General features: G+C 48.4%; 1 protein-coding gene across 3 annotated transcripts; it reads right to left on the minus strand.

Moving 5' to 3' along the window:
• Nucleotides 1–1,044: 1,044 nt before the first annotated feature.
• On the minus strand, nucleotides 1,045–23,640 carry PNOC (prepronociceptin). 3 transcript variants are annotated; one of them, XM_073891241.1, is made up of 5 exons: nucleotides 23,524–23,640; nucleotides 23,199–23,365; nucleotides 13,308–13,465; nucleotides 4,547–4,995; nucleotides 1,045–1,738 (listed from the first exon to the last, which is right to left on the minus strand). In XM_073891241.1, the coding sequence occupies exons 3-4, from the start codon at nucleotides 13,431–13,433 to the stop codon at nucleotides 4,594–4,596; spliced, it is 528 nt and encodes a 175-aa protein (XP_073747342.1). In that variant the 5' UTR covers nucleotides 13,434–13,465; nucleotides 23,199–23,365; nucleotides 23,524–23,640; the 3' UTR covers nucleotides 1,045–1,738; nucleotides 4,547–4,593. The 3 variants fall into 3 exon arrangements, with proteins under 3 accessions (XP_073747342.1, XP_025729703.1, XP_073747344.1); XM_025873918.2 differs by having other exon boundaries at nucleotides 23,199–23,640; XM_073891243.1 differs by lacking the exons at nucleotides 23,199–23,365; nucleotides 23,524–23,640 and adding an exon at nucleotides 22,929–23,036.
• Between the last annotated feature and the right edge of the window lie 577 nt (nucleotides 23,641–24,217).

Here is a 24,217-nt window from a genome sequence, read left to right on the forward strand (position 1 = left end):
TCAGCTTCCGGGACCGCAGGCATCTCTGGGAGTGGGACCTAGGGACCCCTAACGGAGCCTGGCGGAGAGAGTGATACGCCCCCGGACCCCAGGGCTGGATTACATCCACTCAAGCCCAGCAGCTGGTAAAGCTGGTATGGGGGTGCTCTTCTGGCCTTTTCCGTTACCTTGTGGTAGAGCAGAGGGCTCCTTTCTGCCCCTTTTTCCTTGCCCCCATCCCCCGCCCCCGCCCCCAAGAAAAGTCCCAGTACAATCCACGGCTAAGCTACAGTCTGCCCAAGCCGTTCTACGTCGGTTGTGACTTCGGGCTGCACATTCTCCATTTGCACCTCCCAGGCTCACCTCAGTGGCTGCATGCATGCACCCTTAACTTGCCAGCTTCCAGTTGGATCTGATCAACAGGTGAGACCAGACTGGGGTCTAAAGGGCCGGAGGAGAGAGAAGTTGGGATATTGTGTCTCCTGGCCCTTCCTGCACCACACAGTGTCTGAATGGCTACCGTTTCCCTACTGAGAGCTACGGGGGCGGGGCGGGGGGGAGCTACAGTTCTCCCTGGGTTCCAGTAGTAGTAACTCCCCCTCACCAGGACTCCCCGGAAGAGCTCCTTACCCTCTCTTACTGATTTCCCATCACCCCGTCTACACTGTAGACGGTTGACTCTCCTCATTTACCCTGTCTGGGTGCACCATATGTTTCTTGGCCTGACAATTACACCTTAACGTGTTTCATGTTAAATTAGGAGATAAGAATTCACTGCTTTTTCCTCATGTCTCCATCCAGTGGTCCCAAACCAGCAAGATCTGCATCACCTGGAACTTGTTAAAAATGCAAATTCCTCCAGAGTCAGAAATTGGGGGTGGAGCTCAGCGAGCTGCCCAAGCCGGGGTGCTGATGGGCACTGGGAGGTTCCGAGCACCCTGCCCGCCCCCTCATCCATTCACACACTTGGATCTGGAGATATAGCACAATCAGGGTATTTATGCTCACATATTCTTTTTTTTTTTTTTAGATTTTATTTATTTATTTGAGAGAGAGAATGAGAGCACGAGAAGGAAGAGGGTCAGAGGGAGAAGCAGACTCCCTGCTGAGCAGGGAGCCCAATGTGGGACTTGATCCCCGGACTCCAGAATCATGACCTGAGCCGAAGGCAGTCGCTTAGCCAACTGAGCCACCCAGGCGCCCTATGCTCACATATTCTTGCCTGTCGTGCTTTATAGCAAGCAGAGCCATGTGCTTTTTGCCTCTGCTTCCCAAGAGAGCAGCTCTGATGGCGCAGTTCTGTTACCTCACTTAAAAATAGCCAACCAGTTTATTAACCATTTGCTCAGTAGAAGTTTAATGGAGAAATATCTGTTTAAAACAATCAGTCCAAAAGAACAGCTCTTTTACAAACAAGTTATGGCAGTGACAAGTCAAAACCCCAGGCTTGGTTTCCTGTTGCTTTGACCCCCCCCCAAGAAGAAAGGGGAGTGAGAAGGAAAAATGGGGCTGTTTCTATGTTAGCTGGAGGATTTACAAAAATACACTCTGATGTAGCAACAAGGTTGTCATGAAACATGCCATGGGGGTGGGGCGGGGGAATGGGGAGGGAAAGACAATTGGACAGGGAGCGTCTCTGCCCTGGGGGCGGAGACCTGGAGGCAAAGCCTGCCTCAGTGCCTTGGGGAAGAAGGAGTCCCGATTCCCAGCCGGCAGGTCTGGGGCTGGAGACATGCTGTTTTGGGGATCACCCGGACACCTGGGGAGACAGAAATGATTAAAATGGCAAACCCAATAATTTTTCTGACCTTTCAATCCCGTTTGCCTGAGCAACAGTAGGGAGGCAATGACAAGCTTATCAACTGCATGAAGAGCTCCTGAAGCCGCAAGTAGGGTTCCCTAATGTCCCCTATGTCCCTGCTCTTTCTGGCCTCAAGTCTACTGGCAGGACGCGGAATAAAGAGGAGGTCTGTGGGCTGAGACTTGAGAGGCATAGCATAGGCCCTGTGCCCAGAAACAGCTCTCTTAGCCCTAATATTTGGAATCCATGTGCAATAATTCATTTCTTGAGGCTAAATAGTGTCCTCATTTATGGCTCTCTTATATATCTCTTTAAACCTGATTTCACCAATTCCTCACGATGAATGAATCTGCTCACACTTTGCACCATCGGGAAGGGTCAAGGCGTGGGGCAGAAGATAGAGAAGAATAGGGACAGGGAAAGGGACAGGAGGTGGACACCCCTTTGCACAGTTCTGTCGAGGACTGTCCCTGCACCTCAGTGTCCCTCCTTCCTAACACATTACACCTTCTAAATAGGGTTCTTACCCATTTTGGTGTTAGGAAGCCCCACTTCCTGCAGCCTTGCAAGTATAGTTTGGTATTGGGTATCTCAGAAGTCCAGAACAGCCCGGCAACAGGATCCGCCCCCCGCCCGCCGCCCATGGAGACACCTCAGGAGTGTGTGGGGCTGGTTGGGGTGTGTGTAGGTGAGTGAAGACAGGGTTTAAGCTGATTGGGGTGGACTCGTAAGTACACATCCCTACTGGAACTCAGCCACCATGAACGTGTGCAAAAAAGGAAACAGAGAGATGGTTGCAGAAAGAGGAAGGAGAGCAATCAATAATACACCCAAATGAGCTGGTTAACGTTTCCAATGGTTCCATCAAGAACTTTATGTCTTGAGCAAAGCAGCAGACAGAAGCTAGTTACCAGTTATGTTTCAGTGCCTCTCAGCTGGAAGCTTAATAGAAAACTAGCAGAATCAATTGTCTCAATAGGGGCCCAAATAGTTTTTTTTTTTTTTTTTTTAATGAATTGATTCCTGCTAATGTGACTGATTTTAAACTGTCTTAAGGTAAAGAAAATAATTGTGGTTCAGAATTAGACAAGAGCCTCAGTGTCCCTTAAGAGCCACTTTAAGAAGAATAAATGTCTAAGATTTGAAAGAATTCAGTCCATGCCACTTCTGAAAGATATACTGTATTAGGTACTGTGCAAATATGGCTTAGGAAGAAATAGGATGCTTGTTAAGGATCCAAGAGTATGACTTCAAAAACGGTGCGGGTTAATTCAGGGCCTTTGGAGATTAGTCATTCTGCTAAAATACACATGGCAGCCTTCTCCTCACAAGTTAATACTGACGTCTGTATTTGGCAATGGGCCTTTTGCAAACCCGCTTACCGGCAAAGAGCTACGTGGGCTGCCCCCATGCTGAAGTGTGGCTGCCAAAGATTAACCTTTGTATTAACACGCTTTGAATGAAGATTATTAATGATCTGACTACCTTTGACATATGGAAAGCAAAGTAAAACAGCACATGTAGACTTTTTTTCTTCTTTTTTTTTTAATGCCCCTGAGTTAGGTTTCGGAAAAGTCCCGCTTGGGTAATGTTTGGGGAATGTTTCTGGCCAACTGATTAGTTCTTTCCGTTAAGGTGAGTTTCTAGACTGTTAAAGAAGAGGTACGAGGCTTTGTAGATAGTCAGATTCCCAAACATGAATTAAGGCACATATGCCTGATGGGTGAGATTTTCTTAGATTTTCAGAAAATTCCACTGTGCTAGTGGAATAGGAATTCCTATGCCACTTGAAGTTCTGTACAGGTTGATGGGCTGCGGAGAGTGGAGTTTGTAACGACTGGGCAATAAATTAGGGGTTTTGATTGTTTATTGTCTGATTTGTAATATAGTACGTGTATAAGCATTCCCACGGGGGGAAGGACAGGAGGGGGAGAGGAGTAAAAGCAAGCAAGCGAGCAAACAAAAACAAAAATGGCTCTCAGGAAGAAGCGGAAGTGAGGAAGGATGGTGATCTGTTAGTCTCTATTCTAAAACTACTTGGTCAGGTGGGCCAGATTCTCCAAGCCTTGCTCAGGGATGATGCCATTGACTTCAGGGAATCAGTCCACCTCTGGCAAAGTGGCAGGGTGGACAAATGAGGAGTGGAAGGAAGAAGGGCTGAAAGTGTAACTCCTGGTCCTAACAAGAACTCCTTGACAGGGGGAGAGTGGGAAAGGGTTTCTGTGCAATCCAGTCCCCTCGAGATACAGGGGGTAGGGGAGGAGAGAGCTAAGCTGTCTTCAAAGGTGAAATAGCAACATCATGGCCACAGAAATCAGACTGCAAATGGCTAGAGGTAGGTCCAGCTATGGGTTCTTAGAGACAGACTCTGAGGAAAGGTGAACTGAATGGTTGCTATGGCAACTGGTTAGGCAGATTGGTCCACTTAACTGTCCCCATAGTAACTGAGCTCCTGGAGAGCTATAGAGGAATTAGTTATCTTAACATGCTACTATTATCCCCATGGTAACCAATCTCTAAATGGCAGTGGTCAGCCTTAAGGAACAAGCCTAGGAAAATCTTTGCTCCCTGGAGAAAGGGTGGGTAGGAGGTGGGGGAGGTGAATATATACCTCCCCGGCCTTCCAGGAGCTGAACACCTTGAGGTGGTGTGGGGTGTGTGTGTATGTATTTGGGGGCTAATGTGCTTCCAGGCCCAGGAGGAAGGCTAAGACAGTTGGGTATATAAGGTTTCTTTTCACCCCCAGCTCATTTGTGCCCAACTCACTCATGGGTTGAAGTGGACGGTGCAGCTGGGAGGGGCTCCCCTTCCAGCTACACATTACCATTCTGATGCAAGGTGCGCCGGCGCTGGCTGGACTGCATGCTCAGGACCAGGTACTGCCTCATAAACTCACTGAACCGCTTCTGGTTGGCCAACTTCCGGGCCGACTTCCGGGCCCCGGTGAAGCCACCGAACCTCTTCTGCAGCTGCTTCTGCTCCATCTCTCCAGCCTCATCCATGCCAGGCTCTGTCCCTTTCTGGGCTTGGATTAGGCTCCTGATGCGAGGCATGCGCTTCAGTTGCATCTCGGAGGCGCTTGGCTGGTAAAGGGCAGCTGCCACGTGCTCTGGGTCAGCAGGGCTGAGCTGCCAGGAGCCCCTGGTCATGACCTTGGTGCACGGAGTCCAGAGAGGCCTGCTGAAGACCTTCCCTTCACACTCAAGGATGCACACCTGCAAAGATAGAGGCCGGAGAAAGGAGAAGGATTGGGAATGTCTGTTAGTCCAAGGCAATGACATAAAGTCTTTCTATTGGATACCAAATCCACATCGGTACCAATGCAAGTGACTCTGAAGCATCTCTTTATTAAGGACCATGTAGCAGTTTTACATGTAGTTACTCAGGTTCATAGAATTTCAGAGTTGCAGAGACACAGAAAACTATCTGTCCCAGCTCCGTCATTTCACAAATGAAGAAACTCAGGGCTCAGAGGTGAGATTAATTTACCCCAGGTGACACAGAAAGTCAACGCAGAATGAGTGCCCTAAACTACACCCAGTTAGAGCCCTAGCTGAGTTTTTGGAGCCAAACACAACTCACGAGGGTCACCCATAAAGAAGGATTTTATTTTGTTCTCTTATCAGGCTTGAGAGAGGTCAGATTGGTTTAAGAAGTTGCAGACGTCAAAGCATGTACTTATATCTGCATGGCCATTTTAAGGTCACCATGTTAAGAGGAACCTTAGTGGTGTTCATTTTTCATCCCACATACACTAGTTATCACTATCTGTGCATCAGTTATAGAAAACGAGGGTCAAGACCCTTTGGAATGTAGGCAGACTGGCAATCGGGTTCAGGTGGGGAAGAGGGACCATCAGATGCTATCCAGTGGACCTGCCAGGCCCCTGGGAACTTCTGATGCTGCTCTGTCTCTTCAGGTGTCTCCCACTTCTAGTCTAGACTGAGAGCCTGGCCATGATGTTTCCACAGCCCTCCTGAATGGTCCTGGCCTTGCCCCTACCTCCCACTTTCCTATCTCTGATTGGGTCTTTTGGAAGTGTCTAACCTCCAACTTCTCTTACTATCTGCTGTTTTGGCTTCACCCCGACTGCTTCTCTGTGTTTCTGTGCTCAGCCAGATGAAAATCCCTCTTCAACCTGGCCTTGCCATCATAGTCAGTGGGCAGCCGTGGAGCCCTTCATCACACTTGGAGATCTTGCCTGGCTAATGGGGCATCAAGAGTTACTGCTCTGTCTGGACAGCTGCAGGACATCAGAAGACTGGTGTGTGTGCCCGATATCCCCTTTCTGGGGATTGAAACCCTGCCCCCCGTGTTCAGAGTGGAAAAGATACCAATATGGGCAAAGTTCCCAACCTGAACCCTAACCAAGGAGTGCGATGTGCATGCAGCTAAATCACACACCTTACAGCTGTCCCACCAGACCTGAAAAAATGGTTCTTCCAGTCCTGCTTCCCCTGCAACCCTTTGCCACCCCTGACCCTGACCCTCTTTTGTCCCCGCCAAGCTTCTCCAAGATGTGGTCTGCATTCATGCCACCATCTCAGCATCTTCCATTTTTGCCTCATCTCCTTGAAATCTGCTTCCCGCCCTCATCTTCCACGAACTGCCTTCTCGAGGACCACCGGTGAATTCCCGGTCACCGGATCCAATCAGCCCTCATTCTCACAGACTGTGCCGCCTTTGGCAATGCAGACCACACCCTCCTGAAAATTCTCTGATGTTGCACTCGCCTCTCAGACTGTTTGTGCTCCTTCCTCCCGTGTTCCTAAGGTTCTATCTTTAAGATTCTTCTCATCTCTCTTTACAATCTGCCCCTTGGTGACTGTTCATTTCTGTGATTTTGGTCATTTCTTTCAGGGCATCCCATGTCTGTATGTCCAGCACCTGACACGGAACTCCCAACACTTCTCTGACCTCTGGTATCTCCATCAAAGTGTCTGACTAGCACTTTAAATGCAATTTGTTAAGAATTCCCTCTGGGGCAGAGACTGCCAGTTGTCCATTCCATACTCATCTCCCCTCTTCCTTCCTAACAGAACACTTGTTTTCTTCCTTCAGGAAGAAAGGCCACACATATGTTTCTCAAGCTCCTTTGTAGCCAGAGACAGCCAATGACATATAAACGGAAGTAACCAGGTGGGGCTTCCAGGAAAGCAGGAGGCTGACTTATCTGGGGAGAGCGTCTTTTTTTCCCTTCTTTCTCCCCTTCCTCCAGCCTCCTGCTTAGAATGTGGGCATTTTGGCTGGTGCTCAATTGGCTATCTTGAAGCTGTGAAGTGACTGAGGGGACGGAAGCCGTGTGAGAGTGGCACCCGTATACAGGTAAAGTAGAAAGAGAGGGAGCCTGGGACATTGGTGATGTGGCAGAACTGCCATACCGGCCCCGTACTGTCTACCTCCCAACTTCCTTATGAGGAATCAAATCTCTGTCTTATTTAAGCCACTGTTCCTTTAGGTCTTTCTTACTGGCAGGTGAATTTAATTATCTAATATACTTTCCCCACCTTAAGTCTGCTCTTCTGCTTGGTCTGGGTGTGAATCCAGATCATCTCAGGAATTATTTGAGAGCGAGAGCGAGAGCGAGAGTGAGAGAGAGAGAGCAGGGGCAGGGAGGGACAGAGGGAGAGAAGAAGAGACCGACGTGGGGCTCGATCCCATGACCCTGAGATCATGAGTCGGACGCTCAACCAACTGAGCCACCCAGGTGCCCCTCAGAACTTTTAAAAAGACAGAATTCAAAAGCTGGTTAAATTCCCGAGGAATAGAACCAGGATTTAAACTTACTTTGACAAAGCTCAGGTAATTCTGGTATCTGCCTAGGTTTGGTAACCACTGACATAGTCCATGTTCCCATGTTATGATGAGGTTCAGTAATGTGTCCAAAACTACACCATTAGACAAGATATTACCTGAACAAGAACCCAAATGTCTCAAGTTCCAACCCAGGACATCTCCTATTCAATGAGCTCTGTGTGTTGCAATGCAAATTGGTGCAAGTGAGTACAAGAGTAGGTAAGGATCTTTCGAGACTAAAAGGTAAAGTTCTGATGAGAAAATTGCTCATTTTCGGCTGGGCCAGAGAGGAGAAAGAGACAGTAGCCAGTGGGAGTGCCGCTCATCTTCACTGATGCAGTTTCCAAGGTGCAGGCTTTGCCGAGTCCGCCCCCTCCCCTGCCCCTACTGGCCAGAGGTAGTTACGGTGGTCCCTGCTGATACACAAGTCACGGGCATGTCTTTTTCACTTAGATTTTCTGCAGAGATGCTGATAGAACTAATATTATCGGTGCCAACTCAGCAGAGATACATAGAGAAATCACTTTTTCACACCCCAGTGTCACTGGGTATGAAAGCAACTTCTACATAGGTGGGAAGGGCAGACTTTAACACAATAGTAGCTACAAACCTGAGTGTTCTTTAAGACTTGCTACTGGTTTGTTAGAATGCAGGTCCTTAGCCTTTACTCCTGGAGATGTTCATCTAGTAAGTCAAGGGTGAGGCCTCGGAATCTGCATTTTTAGCAAACACCCAGGTGATTCTGAGGCTGGACTGTACTTTGAGAAATCCTGCTTTGGAACTTGCCCTGAGGAGGAAGGTGTCATCACGGAATACAGTGGTCAGAGCATCCCTCAGAGAAAGGGTTACTTGGGTCTGTATTTAGCTTGCTCCTGAAATACTTTGAAGTAAACCAGGTAGAAAAACTTGTAGTACGATCTTTCAGATCGTAGTCCTATTGGGTGATTCCTCTATAGCAGTGGGTGTCTAGTGGGGGCAATTTTGTCCCCAGGGGACATTGGGCAATGTCTGGAGACATTTATGGTTGTTACACGGTGGCGGGGAGCGGGGAGATGCCACTGCTAACCTATGAGCAGAGGTCAGGGAGGCTGGCAAACACCCCACAATGCACTGGACAGCCCCCCATGACAAATAATTACCCAGCCTAAAATGTCCACAGTGGTGAGTGTGAGGAATCCTACTCTGCAGGGTCAGGGGAAAACAGGAAAGCATGGGGAGTACTGGGAAATCCAGTAGAAATGTACAACTTTGGAGCTAACATGGACTTGGAGCAGACTTGGTCCACTCCTCGCAGAATAGGAGCCCCAAATGCTTTTTGAATGATTCTGCTCCTTCCACTTACAAGAACAGGTGGAGGTTGTTAAACCTAGAGGCTATTAGATCTTCTGTGAGCCCCTGGGTTGCTATGCCCAGATGGTAATTAGATTAGGTGTCAATCAGACAAAATACAATTCTATGATCAAACCAGATGCATAGGCTGTACAGAGACTCAACATACTGTTAGATGAATTAGCTACTAACAAAATCATCTCAACTCTCGATTTAGGAGAAGGTTTTGGGCAAATGTGAGGAATCCAAATTCACAACAGCATTTGTAGCACCAGATGGGCAGATGAGCTTAATGCCTAACGCTCTGGTCTAAGGGACCCACCGGCCTCTTTCCAGAGATTGGTTAATGGCCTATTAAGTGAGCTGGACACATTTTCACAGCCCATGCTGATGACATTGCTATAGTAAGCCAGAGTGTGAATGAGCATCTGGAAAGTCTCAGACTGGCGCCAAATTGATCTGTAAAGCTGGGTTTGTGGGGAAACTGAGCAAAGGGCCATTTGGAGGTCTGGGATCAAACATTAGGGAAATAGAGGCACATGAACCCATTGGAGGGAAAATAAGAGGCTCATTGAGATTGTCAAGTTTCTGCCACTAAAGAATCAAATCACCTCTGACCAAGAGACATTTGGGAGCTACTTGCTTTAGGAGGTTCTGCTAGAATATCTGAGGGCTAACACTAGTAGGCAAGCAGACAAATAGTGCAAGAGAAAAACATATTAGGAACTCTTACTGCAAATCAATGAGTAAGAGTTTTCATGTATTAAAGGATAGAAAGCACTGGAAGTTAGTTTCTTTTGCTATCAATCAAGTTTCAGGAGGTTGTAAATAAATTTCCCCAGACCTTGAGGGTTACCTTCTTGTTTGTCTCTGAAACAACTCAGTGAATCTAGTTTTTTTCTTCCTTTTTTTTAAAGATCTTATTTCTTTATTTGAGAGAGAGAGAGAATGAGAGGTAGAAAGCACAAGAGGGAAGAGGGTCAGAGGGAGAAGCAGACTCCCTGCTGAGCAGGAAGCCCGACGTGGGACTCGATCCCGGGACTCCAGGATCATGACCTGAGCCGAAGGCAGTCGCTTAACCAGCTGAGCCACCCGGGCGCTCGAATCTAGTTTTTTCTATGTAAGCTGATGGAGTAAGTACCATTCATAATTAGGTGGAAGTCCAAGACATTGCATTGGGTTTGGGTGTAGAGTCATTTACTGACCCAAATTATAGTCTAACAAAAAGCCAGCCACATTTGGACCATTGATCTGGAGTGAGAAATACAGAACTTCTTGATAAAGCCGAGGATTTAGGGAGTCCTGAGAATAGCTCAGTATTACATAATTTAGTGTAGGAATTGGGAAGATGATCCTTGCTGAAATATCTAAGTTCCCCCAGCCCCCATTAATTCACAGAGTTGGAAAAGGGTTGCAAGATTTGGAATGAGATGTGGTTGCCAACATTCTAGGCATTTCACCAAACTTTTCAAAATAGGTTAAACGTGAATACAAACTAGAAACACAACAACCAGGCAGTCAGGTCCTCTGAGGGTCAGGAAGCACTTTGAAAGATTTCTCCCTCATTGCGAGGCTCTAACTGGCCATATTCTAACTTGTTTCAAAGAAGTATCTAGCAGCGTCGTCTGGACCCCAGAGATTTAAGATGCAAGGGAGGGATGGAAGCGTGCTCCAAATTCTTTACTGGCTTTGGAAGACACCAGTGTAAAAACTCTGCAGCCTCTGCAGGGGATAGACCCACCAGGAGACTAAGGATCTTGCAGTCTTACAATTACCATGGACCATGTTCTCCGAGTACGGCTCTGTGCCGCACTCTGGCATCCCCAGCACAATCAGAAACACCTTATGGTGAGACACTAGCAGACACAAGTAACTGTCAGGACATAAAGGAGCGAGGGGCTGGCTCTGCTGGGGACAGGTGGGGAGTCAGCACAGTGTTCTCATAGGTGAAGTTTAATCTGAGTTTTGAAGTAGGAGTATTGGATGAAGGAGGAGGGAGAGACATGCACAGAATGGTGGGGTGAGTTCCTGAAGCCTTGGGAAGGCCAAGGAAGGGAAAGAGGGATTTGTCAGGAACCATGAAAAATGACTGAGGTGAGGAGTGTACCGTGGGGAGTCACCTGAAGCCTGGGGAGAGCCGAAGGCGTGGGATCCAGGGATGGCATCGCAGAAGGAGAGGGCATGGGGAGATAAGCCCCGAATCTTGGGGGTCACTTGGGTTTATAGAGTGGGGAGGGGAGTAGGAGCCCAACGGGAAGTAGAAAAAGAGGAGTCGGAATGGGGAAGAGACCCAAGGAGGAGGAAGCCTGCGAACCGGCCCCGGACTCCGGAGACAGCAGCTAAGGAGTGATGCAGCACAAGGGGGTCAAAGCTGCAAGTGCAGATCCCTCTCTGGGTGCACAAATATCTGTTTAAGTCCTAATGCTTTTTTTGAGTGGGAAATAAAGGGCTGCCATGAAAGCTAGAGATTCCAGAATTGTGCATGACTTTCCGTCTTGTCTAGACTGCAAATTGAGAGTTGAGCAGGGTGGTGATTATCAGATTATCAACTCGTCACTGGTGTACATGTAAACTAAGTTGTCTGCTCTGTTTACTAAGATCAGGGGAAGGTGTTTTGTAGATGAACTTCTAAACCTCTCTGGGCTGCACTGCAAAGGCCTGTGGTCCTCCTGGGTTCTAAACTCAGTTTTCTCGGTTCCTTACATGCCACTTACCATCCGGGTACAGGCATTGTCTTGGGTGCTCCTCCCCGACTCCTCCCCCTGGAGCACTCTCCCTGCCTCTTTGCTCCCACTCTTTAGGTCTCCTTAGATACTTCTGTTCCTCCAAAAGCCCCCTCTGTCTTTCTAGTCTAGGTTGGGGGCCACTGCTCTGTGCTTCCCCAGCACCCAATAATTAATCCCTCTTGGAGGGATTGTGGGATCTTCTCTCCCACTGGTTGCAAACTCCATCCATCTGCTTACCTTTGGATCCCTTGGCCTGGCCCTGGGCTCAGCATATAGTAAATGCTCAGAAACACCCTCAACGGACGAATGAGAAGGATGGATAAACATTGGATGGGTTATCTGGGGCTGCTCTTCGTGATGCCGTAGTTATTACTATTCGAGAAAACAGGCTCGAAAACCACTGAGCAGGTGCGGGAAGGGCTTGGTGTTTGGGTCTGTAGGGGCTGCGTCTGCTCATCGTTAGTGAACTAGCCCAGTGTGAATATATGTTCTATACTTGCACACTCGCCTTAAGGGACAGTAGTTACTTTTGGTTGTTTTTAAAGGTTGAGCAGTTTGAGGGGCGCCTGGGTGGGTGGCTCAGTCAGTTAAAGTGGCTGACTCTTGATTTAAGCTCAGGTCATGATTTCAGTGTCCTGGGATCAAGCCCCGAGTCAGGCTCCACAGTCAGTGGGGAGACCGTTTCGGGATTCTCTCCCTCTCTCCCTCCCCCCAATCTCTCTCTCTCTTTAAAATAAATAAAGAAGGGGCGCCTGGGTGGCTCAGTCAGTTAACCATCTGTCTTGGGCTCGGGTCATGATCCCAGGGTCCTGGGATTGAACCCTGCTTTGGGCTTCTCGCTCAGCAAGGAGTCTGCTTCTTTCTCTCCCCCTGACCCTCCCCCTGCTCGTGCTTGTGTTCTCACTCTCTTTCAAATGAATACATTAAAAAAAAAATCTTAAAAATAAATAAATAAATCTTAAAAAAATAAAGGTTGAGGGGTTTGAAATATGACATCTTATGAAAGAAGTCTGACCGCAAAGAAAAAAATAATTGAGTTATATTGGATTTACTAGAGGAATAACTATTGAGACTGACATGAAAGCAGTTGAGAAGGCAGTTTATTTAATGAAAAGAAACTTAATGCCAGATCTGCACCTCAAATTCAAAACTTAAAGTATAAGGGCGCATCTAGGTATTCATTGTAGAATTACCTATAACATCAAGAATGGAGGGCAATGTAGATGTTCAACAGGAGGGGAATAGTTAAACAAATTATACTGTATTCGTAGAAAGAAGGAACTTAAAATAATGTTTAATAACATGGGGAAATTATGCTGATATAATATAGCAAGTGAAAAAACTAGGGTTCTTTTTCTGACAGGTGGGATTAAAGGTAATTTTCTTTTTTTCTTTTTTTTCTTTTTAGATTTCTCGGAATTTGCCAAGTTCTCCAAGATGAGTATGCATTATTTTAATAAGGGGAACAAGATGGCAGCACAGGCAGGCCTTTATCTGAGTGTGGGAAAGTGGGAAGATGACAGGGTTTGCCCTTAGAAGATGGGAACGCCCTGCACCTGTTTCCTGTGGACCATGTGACACCAGGCGAGTCACATGACCTCTGGGCAAGGCCATGACTTCTCATTCTGGGTCTGGAGGAAGGAGGGAGGAGAAGACAGGGATGCTCCAGGGCCTACCTCAAGGTTGAAGGGGTCGAGAGCTGGGCGGAGCTTCTCCCGGCAGGTCAGACAGTCCTTCTGGCAGCTGCTGGACACGCTGGAGAAGAGGCTGAGCAGCAGGAGATCACAAAGCAGGATTTTCATGGTGCAGGAGCAGGGAGCAGGGCGCCAAAATGCTAAAACACAAGGGAGCGTGGGTGGCAATTAGAATAGCCATTCTGTGGGGGCCTCACACAGGGGATGCCCCCGAGGGGACTGCACCAGAGCCCAAGATTCCCCTCCCAGGAGGGAGTGGGTCATCAAGGATACAAAAGGCTTGCTCCTGTCAGCCAGGCCCACCGCTGGGGCAGGGGCTAGTGTCTGGGCTCCTAGGGCGAGCACCCTTGTGATTCCTGCCACCTAGCTGGCCACAACCTGCATGAGCGCTTCCAGGGAGCTAAAGGCCTCACGTTGCAACTGACCGATGTGTGACCATTAGATGATCTCTCCAAGCTTCAGTTTTCATAGCTATAAAAGGGGAATGGCCGTACCCGTCTTGGCACGGGGCTGTTGCGAAGAGAGGAGATCTCTAAGGGAAGTTTTGCAAAGTGCCGTGCAAGAGTGAGATTTATGAATGACTTGTGTGCTTTGTCTCCTCCTCCCCAGCCTTCCCTGTCTCAGCCAGGGATGCCCCGCGTGCCAGAAGCCTCCCCCAGGCTCCTTGTCCGCTTTCCCTGCGAGGTGCGAGCTAGCTTCCTGAGCACAGGGCCTCTATGTTCACCATGCTAGTCCGTGCAAAACACAGGTCCGGGTATGTGCAGTTCTTTACTGAAAAATGAATGAAGACACGAGGATAATAGCTCCAACTATTATTAGTTAGATCAGTCATTGATATTCTTTATGTAGGATTGCCTGGACGATGTGTAGTTTTTCCTGCCCCTCTTTAAATTTATCCTGGGATCAAGCCTCCTGAATCAGAAAGCTATTTCCTTGTACTGCATCATTTTGGGTCCCTCTTTACTTGGAGGATGAAATGGAAAGGGGAACAAGGGAACTTTCTGGCAACGTTGTGAATGTTCTTGAGAGGTATGGGTCACAGGAGTGTATACATTTGTCCAAACCCATGGAATTGTACATTTAAATCCTGTGCATTTCACTGTATGTAAATTTTACCTCAACAGTCTGGTGTAGAAAAACAAAAATTATTGCTTTTATTGCTTTTTCATCAGACTATACTGAGAAAATGTATAAGCCTTGCTCTTCAAATGCAGCCTGCAGACCAGCATCAGCATCACCTGGGATCTTGTTAGAAATGCAGAATGTCAGGTCCTAACCCAGAACCACTGAAGTTGGATATGCTTTTTAAACAAGATTCTCAGGTGATCCAAACACATGCTACAGTCTGAGAATCCCTGGTAGAAGATGGATGTGGAATGGAGCAAGTCAATAAGAGGAAGAAGGGGCTCCTGCAGTTGAACTCACCAATGGCCGTGTTGTGTGTCATCCAAGCATCTCATACCAAGAGGATCTCCACGAAAAGATGCTCAGCGTTTTTTAAGTCAACGAGGGGGCATTTGAGATGGGCTTTGAATGAGTAACAGTTTGCCAAGAGGACAAAGAAGGGGGCATCTGAGAGGCCCAGGAAACAGCCTTTGGAAAAGCCTAGAGGAGTTACAACCACAGCCTGTGAGGGGATAGCGAGCAGGCTGGTGTCCCACGGCCACCTGCCCACATGCCCGAAGTGAAGCTTCCTGCCGAAAGAGAAGCTCCGCTCAGATGGAACTGGCTCTTGCTGGCCATCCAAAGGGTTTGGGCTTTACCCTACAGGTGATGGGGGGTGTCCAGGGCTGATGAACAGTGAAGACAAATCCCTATACAAAGAAACCCATCATACGCATTTTTTCTTCTCTATCCTAAGGGCCAGTGCCTTAGTTGAGACTTATTGCCTTGGTTATTGTGATGCCCTCCTAATTAGTTCACCTAATGATCTGGCGTCCCACCAAGGCATCGCCAAATCTGATGACGTCACTTCATACTTAAATCTGTAACCCCAGTGGGACTGCGTGCTGCTCCTGCCTGTGTTTTCTAGCTTCGTCTCCTGTTCACACCGGCATCCGCTCTGGTCCTAGTGAATCACGTATAGTTCCCATTTCTATCCTGTCCTTAATGCCTTTGAATCTTGGCACACGCTCTTCCTGCTGCCCAGAATACCTGTCTCCAAGTCATACTTCCTACACACCTCAAGAATTATCCCCCCTGGGAAGCCAGCTCCAACCCCTGGCCTGAGTTGGATGAATCTCCTCTGCTTCCACGGCAGCGTGAAGCAGCACATCACACTGGGAGGGAAAAGAGCCTCAGGGGCCTGTCAAACAGGCACAACAGACCTTTGTCACAGAGCTGTGATGCATGTTTTCTCGTCTGCTCATCACTGCAGACCAACTGGGTCCAGATCCCGTATCTGCAACTCAACCTCTCAGCTTCTCATTTGTAAAACTTGGACAATCCCACTACCTGTCTCAGATGGCGATGAATGTGTTGAGGTTTGTAAGCAGTTAAAATAGCACCTGGCACATAACCAGTACTATATAAAAGCTCACAAAAGGAAGAGCCCAACACATAGCCTTCACTTTATAATACCGTCATTGTCCCTCCCGTGGCACTTATGACATCATACTGTAAACTCAGACTTCTCTATTTGTCCTACTGGACAGTGGCTTCTGAAGGGCAGAGACCACGTTCTACGGCTCTCTGTATTTTCAGCACCCAGCACAGATTGAGGAGGCACTTAAGAGGTGCTCAGAATGTTTGATAAGTACCTCAGGAGCATTCTTCCTTCTCCTTAGCTACCGTAGAGTTGGGGAGTGTCCAGGAACATCTGCCTCACCGGGGCCCGAGAGGCTAAAGGCACAGGAGCCACTTCAGGACCTGTGTGACCGATGGCATGTCTCTTAGCTAAGTGTTCTGTTCGAGGGGGGAGGAGTGGGAACGGTGCCGTTCCAGAGCGAGGCGAGATGCCATTCTCAGCTGGAGCCCCATGCACGCTCCGGTAGGAGACTGGCTACAAAGGGCTGTGAGGCATGGTTGGAATAGTGTCATATGCTAAGTTGGCAGGTTAAATAGGTGTTGGTACACAAGCTACAGAAGCTCATCACACGGGCGGGTTCTTTCGAAGAGAAAATGTGTCTTGAATTCCAAACAGCCACCATATAAGCACATGTCTTAAACTGAGGACTGCCTGAATATGTCTGTTGTTTAATTTGAGACTTGCCTTTCCATTTCTTATTCTACTCAATTTCAGCCCTTCTAGTTGGGAGACGTTTTTGTAGAGTTTGTCCAGAATGGCGTGGCCGTGCCCTCTCTGGCCACAGGATGGCAGTGCCTGTATGTCACAGAGGAAAGAGAAGGGTAGGCGAAGAGGGACCGGTTCCTTCCCAATACACGATTGCAATACAGAATGTTCGCATCGGCTGAGCTGATAAGTTGTGACAGCAGTTAATGAAATGCTCTCCGGCTGAGGTTTTTTCATGAACCTCATTAACTGCGGCTACTTGCACATTCAGGAAATGCCCCGTGGATTGACTGATGTTTGTTATCTCAAATCCTGGGTAAATGGGTTTTTAGGGTGAGGTGAAGAAAGAAGATGAGCCCCTGGGACATTTAGCATGTAAAATGTGTCTGATAGCCTTCCTGCATATAAAGTGTGAGCCACCCTTGGTTTGGCACTTGGCAAACCTTCTCGCGTCTACGTGGCATTAGCTTGGCGCTCCCGGTGAGTCCATGGGACACCTCTCTTTCAGGCTCCAACCTCCCTACCCTCGATGCCCCCCCCCACCCCTCACTCTGAACAAGTGACTCCACCTATTATTTAAAACCCATCTGTACACAAAACTATTTATTCTCTGCAATTCCAAGAATCCTTAAAGTGGGACTGACACAGGCCTGTCTCCGAGGTTGTGATATTTCAAAGAGACCAATGTAAGTGAAAGCTCAAAATAAATCGAATTATCCTTACAGAGGGGGCCATATTTTGTACTTTTTGGTACTCCTCACAACACCTAGTACCATTGTGTCCTAGGTTAAGGTAGATTTTGAACTGTACTGGAAACTCAATAGAAGTTTTTCATTTTTAAGAAATTCTCAACAACATCGATGTGTTTTTTTTATAGCTTTGTGTATAAATTAATGCCAAGTAAGGTGAAGGTGGGTAATTAATTAATTCATGGGGTATATTTATATTTAATCTTTACCCTTTGTGTGACTCTGGGTGAGTTATTTTCCCTGAGAGTGTTTGTCTTCTCAACTGCAAAATGGGGATCATGACAGGTGGTGGTGGTTGTCTACTGCAAGAATATTGACCATCAGTAAATAAAACTGTCCAAAATACGTTTGGATTTTACCTGGCTTGAATTTCACTTGGTGAACCAAGCTCGGTTAACACTTCCATGTGGTGCTGCTATAATCCGGACATCTCTTATTGAATAAAGAAATGCTTAATTACCTCCTATTTCGGTAATGACACCTCATAAATTTAATTGTGCCTCGTTGCTTATGAAGATAAAAAACCACTGTGTTTTAGCCTTAATCTATTTGCATGTAATCTTGCTTCCCAGGGCAATATAATTAGTTGCTTATCTGTTTGGAGGATTACGTATGAAGCTAAAAGTTAATTGAGTTTTGTCTTATGACCTCTGAGAAAGCCTGTAATTTTGGTGCTTGTAGTGGAGAAGGGGGGGAGGGGCAGTCTTCCTGCTAGAGGCACGTACGTCTCTGCGCTTTTCATCAACTATTGTTTTTTACAAGTTACAAGAGATTTTTATATTCATATACAATCCTAGAACCGAGGGTTAATAATATACGTCTTTTTGAGAGGAACATAAGTTCATAGGGGTTAAGCAACTGCCTAAGATCATCCAGCTTATAAATAGCAGAGCCGGGACTTAAACTCCGATGTGTTGACGTCAAACTGTGTGTTCTGGGAAACCATACACTCTATATACTGCTTCTGCTTCGGAAGTGTTGGCCAATTCTGGTGGAAACTCACTGGGCCAGTCTCTATTTGTCGTTGATGGTCATCACCTTACTATTATATTTGGAATACGACGTGCCAGGCCCTGTGCTAATTGCTTTGTAAGCATCCATCCTATGGGGTAAGTGCTATTATCCCCATTTTACAGTTGAGAAGACAGAGACTTGAAGAGGAAAAAGAACTCGGAGTGGCAGAGGGGACCCTCAAGCCCATATGATTTCCAAGCTCCTGCTCTCACTAGGTCACTCAGGGATCTCTGCAGCTGTCTGTCTCTGTGTAGGTGAGTTCATTCTAAGGACCACCTTTTATCCAGAACTCTGGGCTCCCCCCTCTCTGATTGCAACATCCCTTATTGTTGCCTCTCTTTCGTAGAGGAATTTTTCATCGCCCACAGGCACAGGGGTTTGTCTTCTATGCATCTCATTTCTTTGACCCATTGTCCACAGGACTCCTACCCTGGAGTTTGGAGTTTGCTCGTTCACTGGCTATTATCGAGGAACGCCTCTTTAGTGGCTTTTCCTCCTCTCACTTACATTCAAAAAGGTCCTCCTTCTGCTCTAAATTTCCACCTGGAAGGAGGGAGTGAGCATAGAGGAGGTGGAGGGCAAAGCATGTCCCCCGCCCCACCACACGCAGACCAAGTGTGGCTGGTGCTGGTGAGCAAGGAATGAGCCCGAGCCCTGTGCTTAGAAACGGGAGAGTGCTGGGCTCCAGCCTCAGCTCTGTCTCTACCCGTGGGATCTGGAGCAAGGCCCTTTCTTCTCTGGGCCTCAGTTTCCCCTTCTCCGGAAAGAGGCAGCAGGGTTAGATGGCTAGTAGTTTTTATTTTGTAAGTGGCCAGATATTTGTGCTCTCCTGGGAAGGGGAAGCAAGAAGGGAGGAGGGAGGGAGGAGGGATGAAGAGGGTTTCATGAGGCTGAACAGCCCAGCCCGGGCTCAGGAAGGGCCTGGAGAGGGGCAACAGACAATTCCTATCATGGCTGCCACAAAGCTGGGAAGGTATCACTTTGAACTTTGATCTTCCTGATTCTGGCCCACGGTTCCAGATAGGCTGTCAAAATGACTTAAATGGATTTTTAAAAAATTTTTTCATTTCGTTTTATTTTATTTTATTTAAATTTTATTTATTTATTTGACAGAGAGAGACCCAGCGAGAGAGGGAACACAAGCAGGGGGAGTGGGAGAGGGAGAAGCAGGCTTCCCACCGAGGAGGGAGCCTGATGCGGGACTCAATCCCAGGGCCCTGGGATCATGACCTGAGCCGAAGGTAGACGCTTAATGACTGAGCCACCCAGGCGCCTCTCATTTAGTTTTATATTAAAATCACTGAATGTTCTTTCAAAAAGATTTGAAAATACACGTAAGCCAAAGAACAATGAATCTAGACCAGCAAACTTCAGACTTCTTTAGCCTTATACCTCCGGCAATCAAAGAGCTCTGAGCACCCGTTCCCAATTGACTAATAGTTATATACATTCTAAAACCCACTAAAGTGCCAATTAAGAAAGATAACACGAAATAAGGCTTCAGTTTCCCAAAGCCCAGTGGAGCGCGGGGGCACCCAGGCCCCTTTGGAAGACCACTGGCCTAAACTCTTTAGGGTTCAGCTGCATGGATGTGAGTTCCTATGGAGCGGAGCACTACAAGGCTCCAACCACGAATGTCACACACATTTCTTGGACTAAACGAATGAAATGATGAATGGGGAAGGGGGTGGGGAGGGAGCACAGGGCAAATATGGGAAGAGGGGAGCTTGGCTCTGAGCTTTGGCTGTATGGTGAGTCAGTGACATTTTCACCGAGACTTAGACTCCGCAGGAGCAAATTTTACACTTCATCTGCCAAGCCAGGCCCTTCAGAGCTTGGCAGGCCTTGTTTCTGCAATGCTGAGGTAGCAGCTAATAGTTGAAAAACCACAAGATCACAGAAAGTCAAGACTGAACATGATTGGAGCCTATCTAGGGAGATGCCCAGAAAATCGGCTCACCCCCAAAGTTGATGTGCCCCAAATCTCAAGGTTTGTGGTTAGTAGGAAACCCTCATGGTAGAGAGTGGGAGCACCTGTAGGCATTGAAATAAAAGCGTTGAGAAAATCCAGTTTGCTTAATGAGCTCTCAGCCATTGAAACCACAGCAAGATGCTGTTGGGAGGACTTCTGTTTTCTGAGAAGGGTCCATCCCCTCCCTGTGATGCCTGATGAGCAGCTCCGCCCCTCCTCCCCATGCAGTTGCCAAGTTTCCGTCATAGGCTTCCGGAGCTGTGGGGCTATGGGGTGGGGCTCACTGAACCCATAGAACACTCCCCCTAAACCTCACATCCCCACCGCGTGTATGTGTTGGGGGTGTGTTAGTGGGCAATAAGCATGTAGATTAGTTTAGTTCACTTCCTGACACATAGTAGGTTTCAATCAAGGTTAATTCCCTTGCCCTCCTTTTGTGGCTTTGCCCTGGCTGCCACCTCCGTCCCCGAAGCCCTCAAAACCCAATTCGAATCCCTGGAATCTCGGGAGCAAGTGCCCCTTCTTCCAAATTCCTCCAGCACTCGCTGTCCGGACCGTGCAGTTTAGGACTTGATTACAGCCGGCCTTGCATTGTCCTCTAATTGTTTCCCTGTGTTTGTGTTGTCCCACCCTGGCCCCTGTTAATTGCTGAGTACCCTTGGCCCTGAGGGGGTGGTGTGCCAAGGCCAGGAAGGCTGGACTCAGTCCTCCCAGGGCTCGGTCCAGTTCAGTTCCGGACATGGTGTGTAGCTGAGCTCTCAGCTTCAGTTTCACCAACTGCAACGTGGAGACAATGACACCAACTCACCCGGCAGTTGCTGGGGATAATGGTGGGGAAGCGCGAAGATGTAAATCGTTGCACAGGGCTGTTATCATCACCTCTGTTGAATCCACCAGAGCACCCCCCCCCCCCCCGCCCACTTCCCCTGCCTGGTGGAGTGTAGATGATAAATACCTGATGGATTGAATACGGAATGGCTTTGTGACCACTCCTGCCCTCAGCTCCAGAGAGCACGGGTTTGAGCCTAATCCTGCAATTACTCCCTTCATTGACAATGCAAAATCTCCTGCATTCTCTAAATCCCCCGAGAACCCTCAGCCTTCAGCTGATAGAGCAGGGGCTGCCGCCTCGTGGAGAACAGAACTGCACCCGGAAGCCCCAGGCTGCACCACAGCGCCCTCAATGGGGCAGCACCCACGGCCCGGGGGAAGCTGTTCCTTTCGCCGAGGTGGTGGTGAAGGACAGTCTTTCCAGGCACCCTCGCTGCAGAGGACTCAGCAAGCCCAAAGGAACACCGATCCTTTCAGTTCAAGGTATCACAGCATCAGTGGGGGTGTACTGAATATTCCCCGGCCTCACTTTATAAATGCGAAAAAGGAGTGTGCGCACAGCCACCACCCACAGGCGGTGAGAAAGGGGAGCAATTTCTTTGGGAGGCTTTGATAAGCCAGGCAGTTACTTTCCCCCCACCTATGTGGAAAACTCTGGCTTAGGCTTGCTGGCAAATGCCATGCAAAGCTCAGCTTTTGTTAGTCTGCCGAACAATGTTATTGGTTATAATTGGGGCAATTATGGGCTGCTCGAGGAAGTGAAACACAGATGTTTAAGCCCAGGATCAGGGTATTCAAGTCCAAAGCAGCTTGCTTTAAATAGTCCATTTCCCGAATCATCCTGCTTTACTTGAAATTCCCCCAGAACTTACCCATGTTCAGAGTGAGATGGGGGGAGGAAGGGATGGGTAATGAAGGGAGGGGAAGCGAGATATGCAGAGAGAGAGAGAGAGAGAGAGAGAGAGAGAGAGTGTGTGTGAGAGAGAGAGGGAGAGAGAGACGCACAAAGGAGACAGAAAGGAAGCTGAGAAAGAGCAAGAGTTTGGAGGACTTCTGAACGTCATATTCAGCAGGTCTCAGCAGAGACCGTTAAGTGGGAGAGATGGGCAGGAGGAGAAACATGCAAAGAAAGAGAAGAAACCACCACATAATTCAGGGTCTGGGAGTCCAAGGTCATCCCTGCAGAAATCTACGTGGGTCTCACACACAGTGGCTGTGTTCAGCACTGTACTGGTTGAGCACAACGCCCCGGTTCCCACTTTCCCCCACATCATTACTAGCAATTTCTATTCAGTGCATAAGGGAGAAGGGTTCCCTCAGGGCGGAAAAACCCAAATCCAAATCAAGTTCGGTGGTATGTTGAAAACCAGCCTGAATGCACTCCGAGGGAAGGAAAGAAAGGAAGTCAGCCACATAGAGGACTCGCTCCCAAGGGTGCCCTGAAAGGCGAGCCCCCTGCCCTCGTGCCTGCTTCTCACCTAATCTCACTCCTGCATCCACCTTTTCTCAGCAGATAACAACGACATAGTCGGGGCCACATCTGGGGAATCAAAACTTTTCCTCATTTCCAAGTTCAGCTCTTTCTTCTTCTGCATCTCTCTTCAGGATAAAAACCTCAGCCCTCCCCTCCCACCCCCTATCTGAGCACTGAAAGTAAGATGAATGGAGAAATCATTTTCCAGGAGGCCAGCAGCATCCACCCTGGACAAAGGCAAGAGGGTGAGGAGAGAGCCCCTGGCTGTTGCGCTCCTCCCCGGGCTCCCAGCTGTTTGTCTTGGGGCTGGGGTTCGCATGCAGTTGCCTACCTGAGAGCTGTCAGTAGCCTGGCTCCTTCGGATGTGAGGCTCGGTTCCGCCGTATCAGCCACACCAGCATATATATATATCCTCCCCCCCACGCACAGCCCTCCCCTTCCCTGCCCACCTCGATGACACATCCACACGCTGACCCCCTTAATCAAGCAAGCAGCAGAACCTACAATCCTCCCTGGCTGCTCCCTGCCCGCCCCCCGGCTCTGTGCTCAGACCTGTGACACCCCAACCCCCCCCATCCATCCATTCTCGAGCCTGCTTTACCTGGACTCTGTTCAGCCAGGATCCCACAGCTGCCTTCCCTTTGCTTCCAGAGGCACAGCAAGGACTGATGGGGAGCTCTGGCAAGTCAGTCAGAAAAAAAAAGGCTCCTGGTGACAGTGATGAGGCGGACCCCAATCCTGGAGTCTCCTTGAACAACCTTTTTTTGCCTGAGGAGTGAAGAATAGGAAGGGGGCAGAAGGAGGGGAATCTCACGCCAAGCTCCCACCGGCACAGAGAAGCCCAGAGCTGAGCTAAGCCAAGCCCCCTCTACTGTCCCTGCCCCACAGGCAGCAACAACTAGGCCACTCAAGGGAGAGAGTCTTACCTGCCCTGGGTCACGTCAGGAGGCATTTTCACAGGCGCCCACAGCACGACACGATGTAAAACGCTGAGCCTTTACACTCAGAAGGAAGTGTCTGAAATTCTGGCTCTACTGTCAGAGCAAGTTACTTCTTTTTGGGAACCTCGGGTCCTCCTCCTGTAAAATGGGTATGATACCTCCCAGGACCGTTGTGAGTAGAAAAACGAGATTCTGTTTGTATTTGGAACATAGGAGACCTTTAATAAATGAGTTCCGCATCCCCTTCGTCATTTTCACATTAAATAATACTCACCGAATCTAAAAATCCTGTCAACATCTAGGGTCAAAACAGAGTACTTTCAAAGCTGCTGCTGAACCTTAGGGTGTCACCCCCCCCCACGTGCCTTGGAGTCTCAGAAGCTGTTGAAGATGCCCTCGCCACTCAGGGCGGACCCCCCTTCCCTTCCCCGTGGGGAGGTAGTTCACGGTCAGTCCAGGCAGGCAATGTTTAGATCCCCAGCATCCTTGTGGACTCCTTTCTTTGCCCTAGGCAAATTGCAACATGACCTCCTCCTCGGCTCTCCCAAGAAGATGTAAAAATATTCCAGAGTCCCAAGATTTGAGTCTATGTCGTGCAAGGAGTTCAAGTACCCTCTTGTGTGGCAAGTCTGGCTCTCTCGTGGACCTGAGAATGGCGGGGGTGGGGGGGAGATGAAAG

This window comes from Callorhinus ursinus, unplaced genomic scaffold (genome assembly GCF_003265705.2).
Source record: "Callorhinus ursinus isolate GAN/ISIS: 27379988/994484 unplaced genomic scaffold, GSC_fseal_2.0 scaffold4, whole genome shotgun sequence".
Classification (NCBI taxonomy): domain Eukaryota; kingdom Metazoa; phylum Chordata; class Mammalia; order Carnivora; family Otariidae; genus Callorhinus; species Callorhinus ursinus.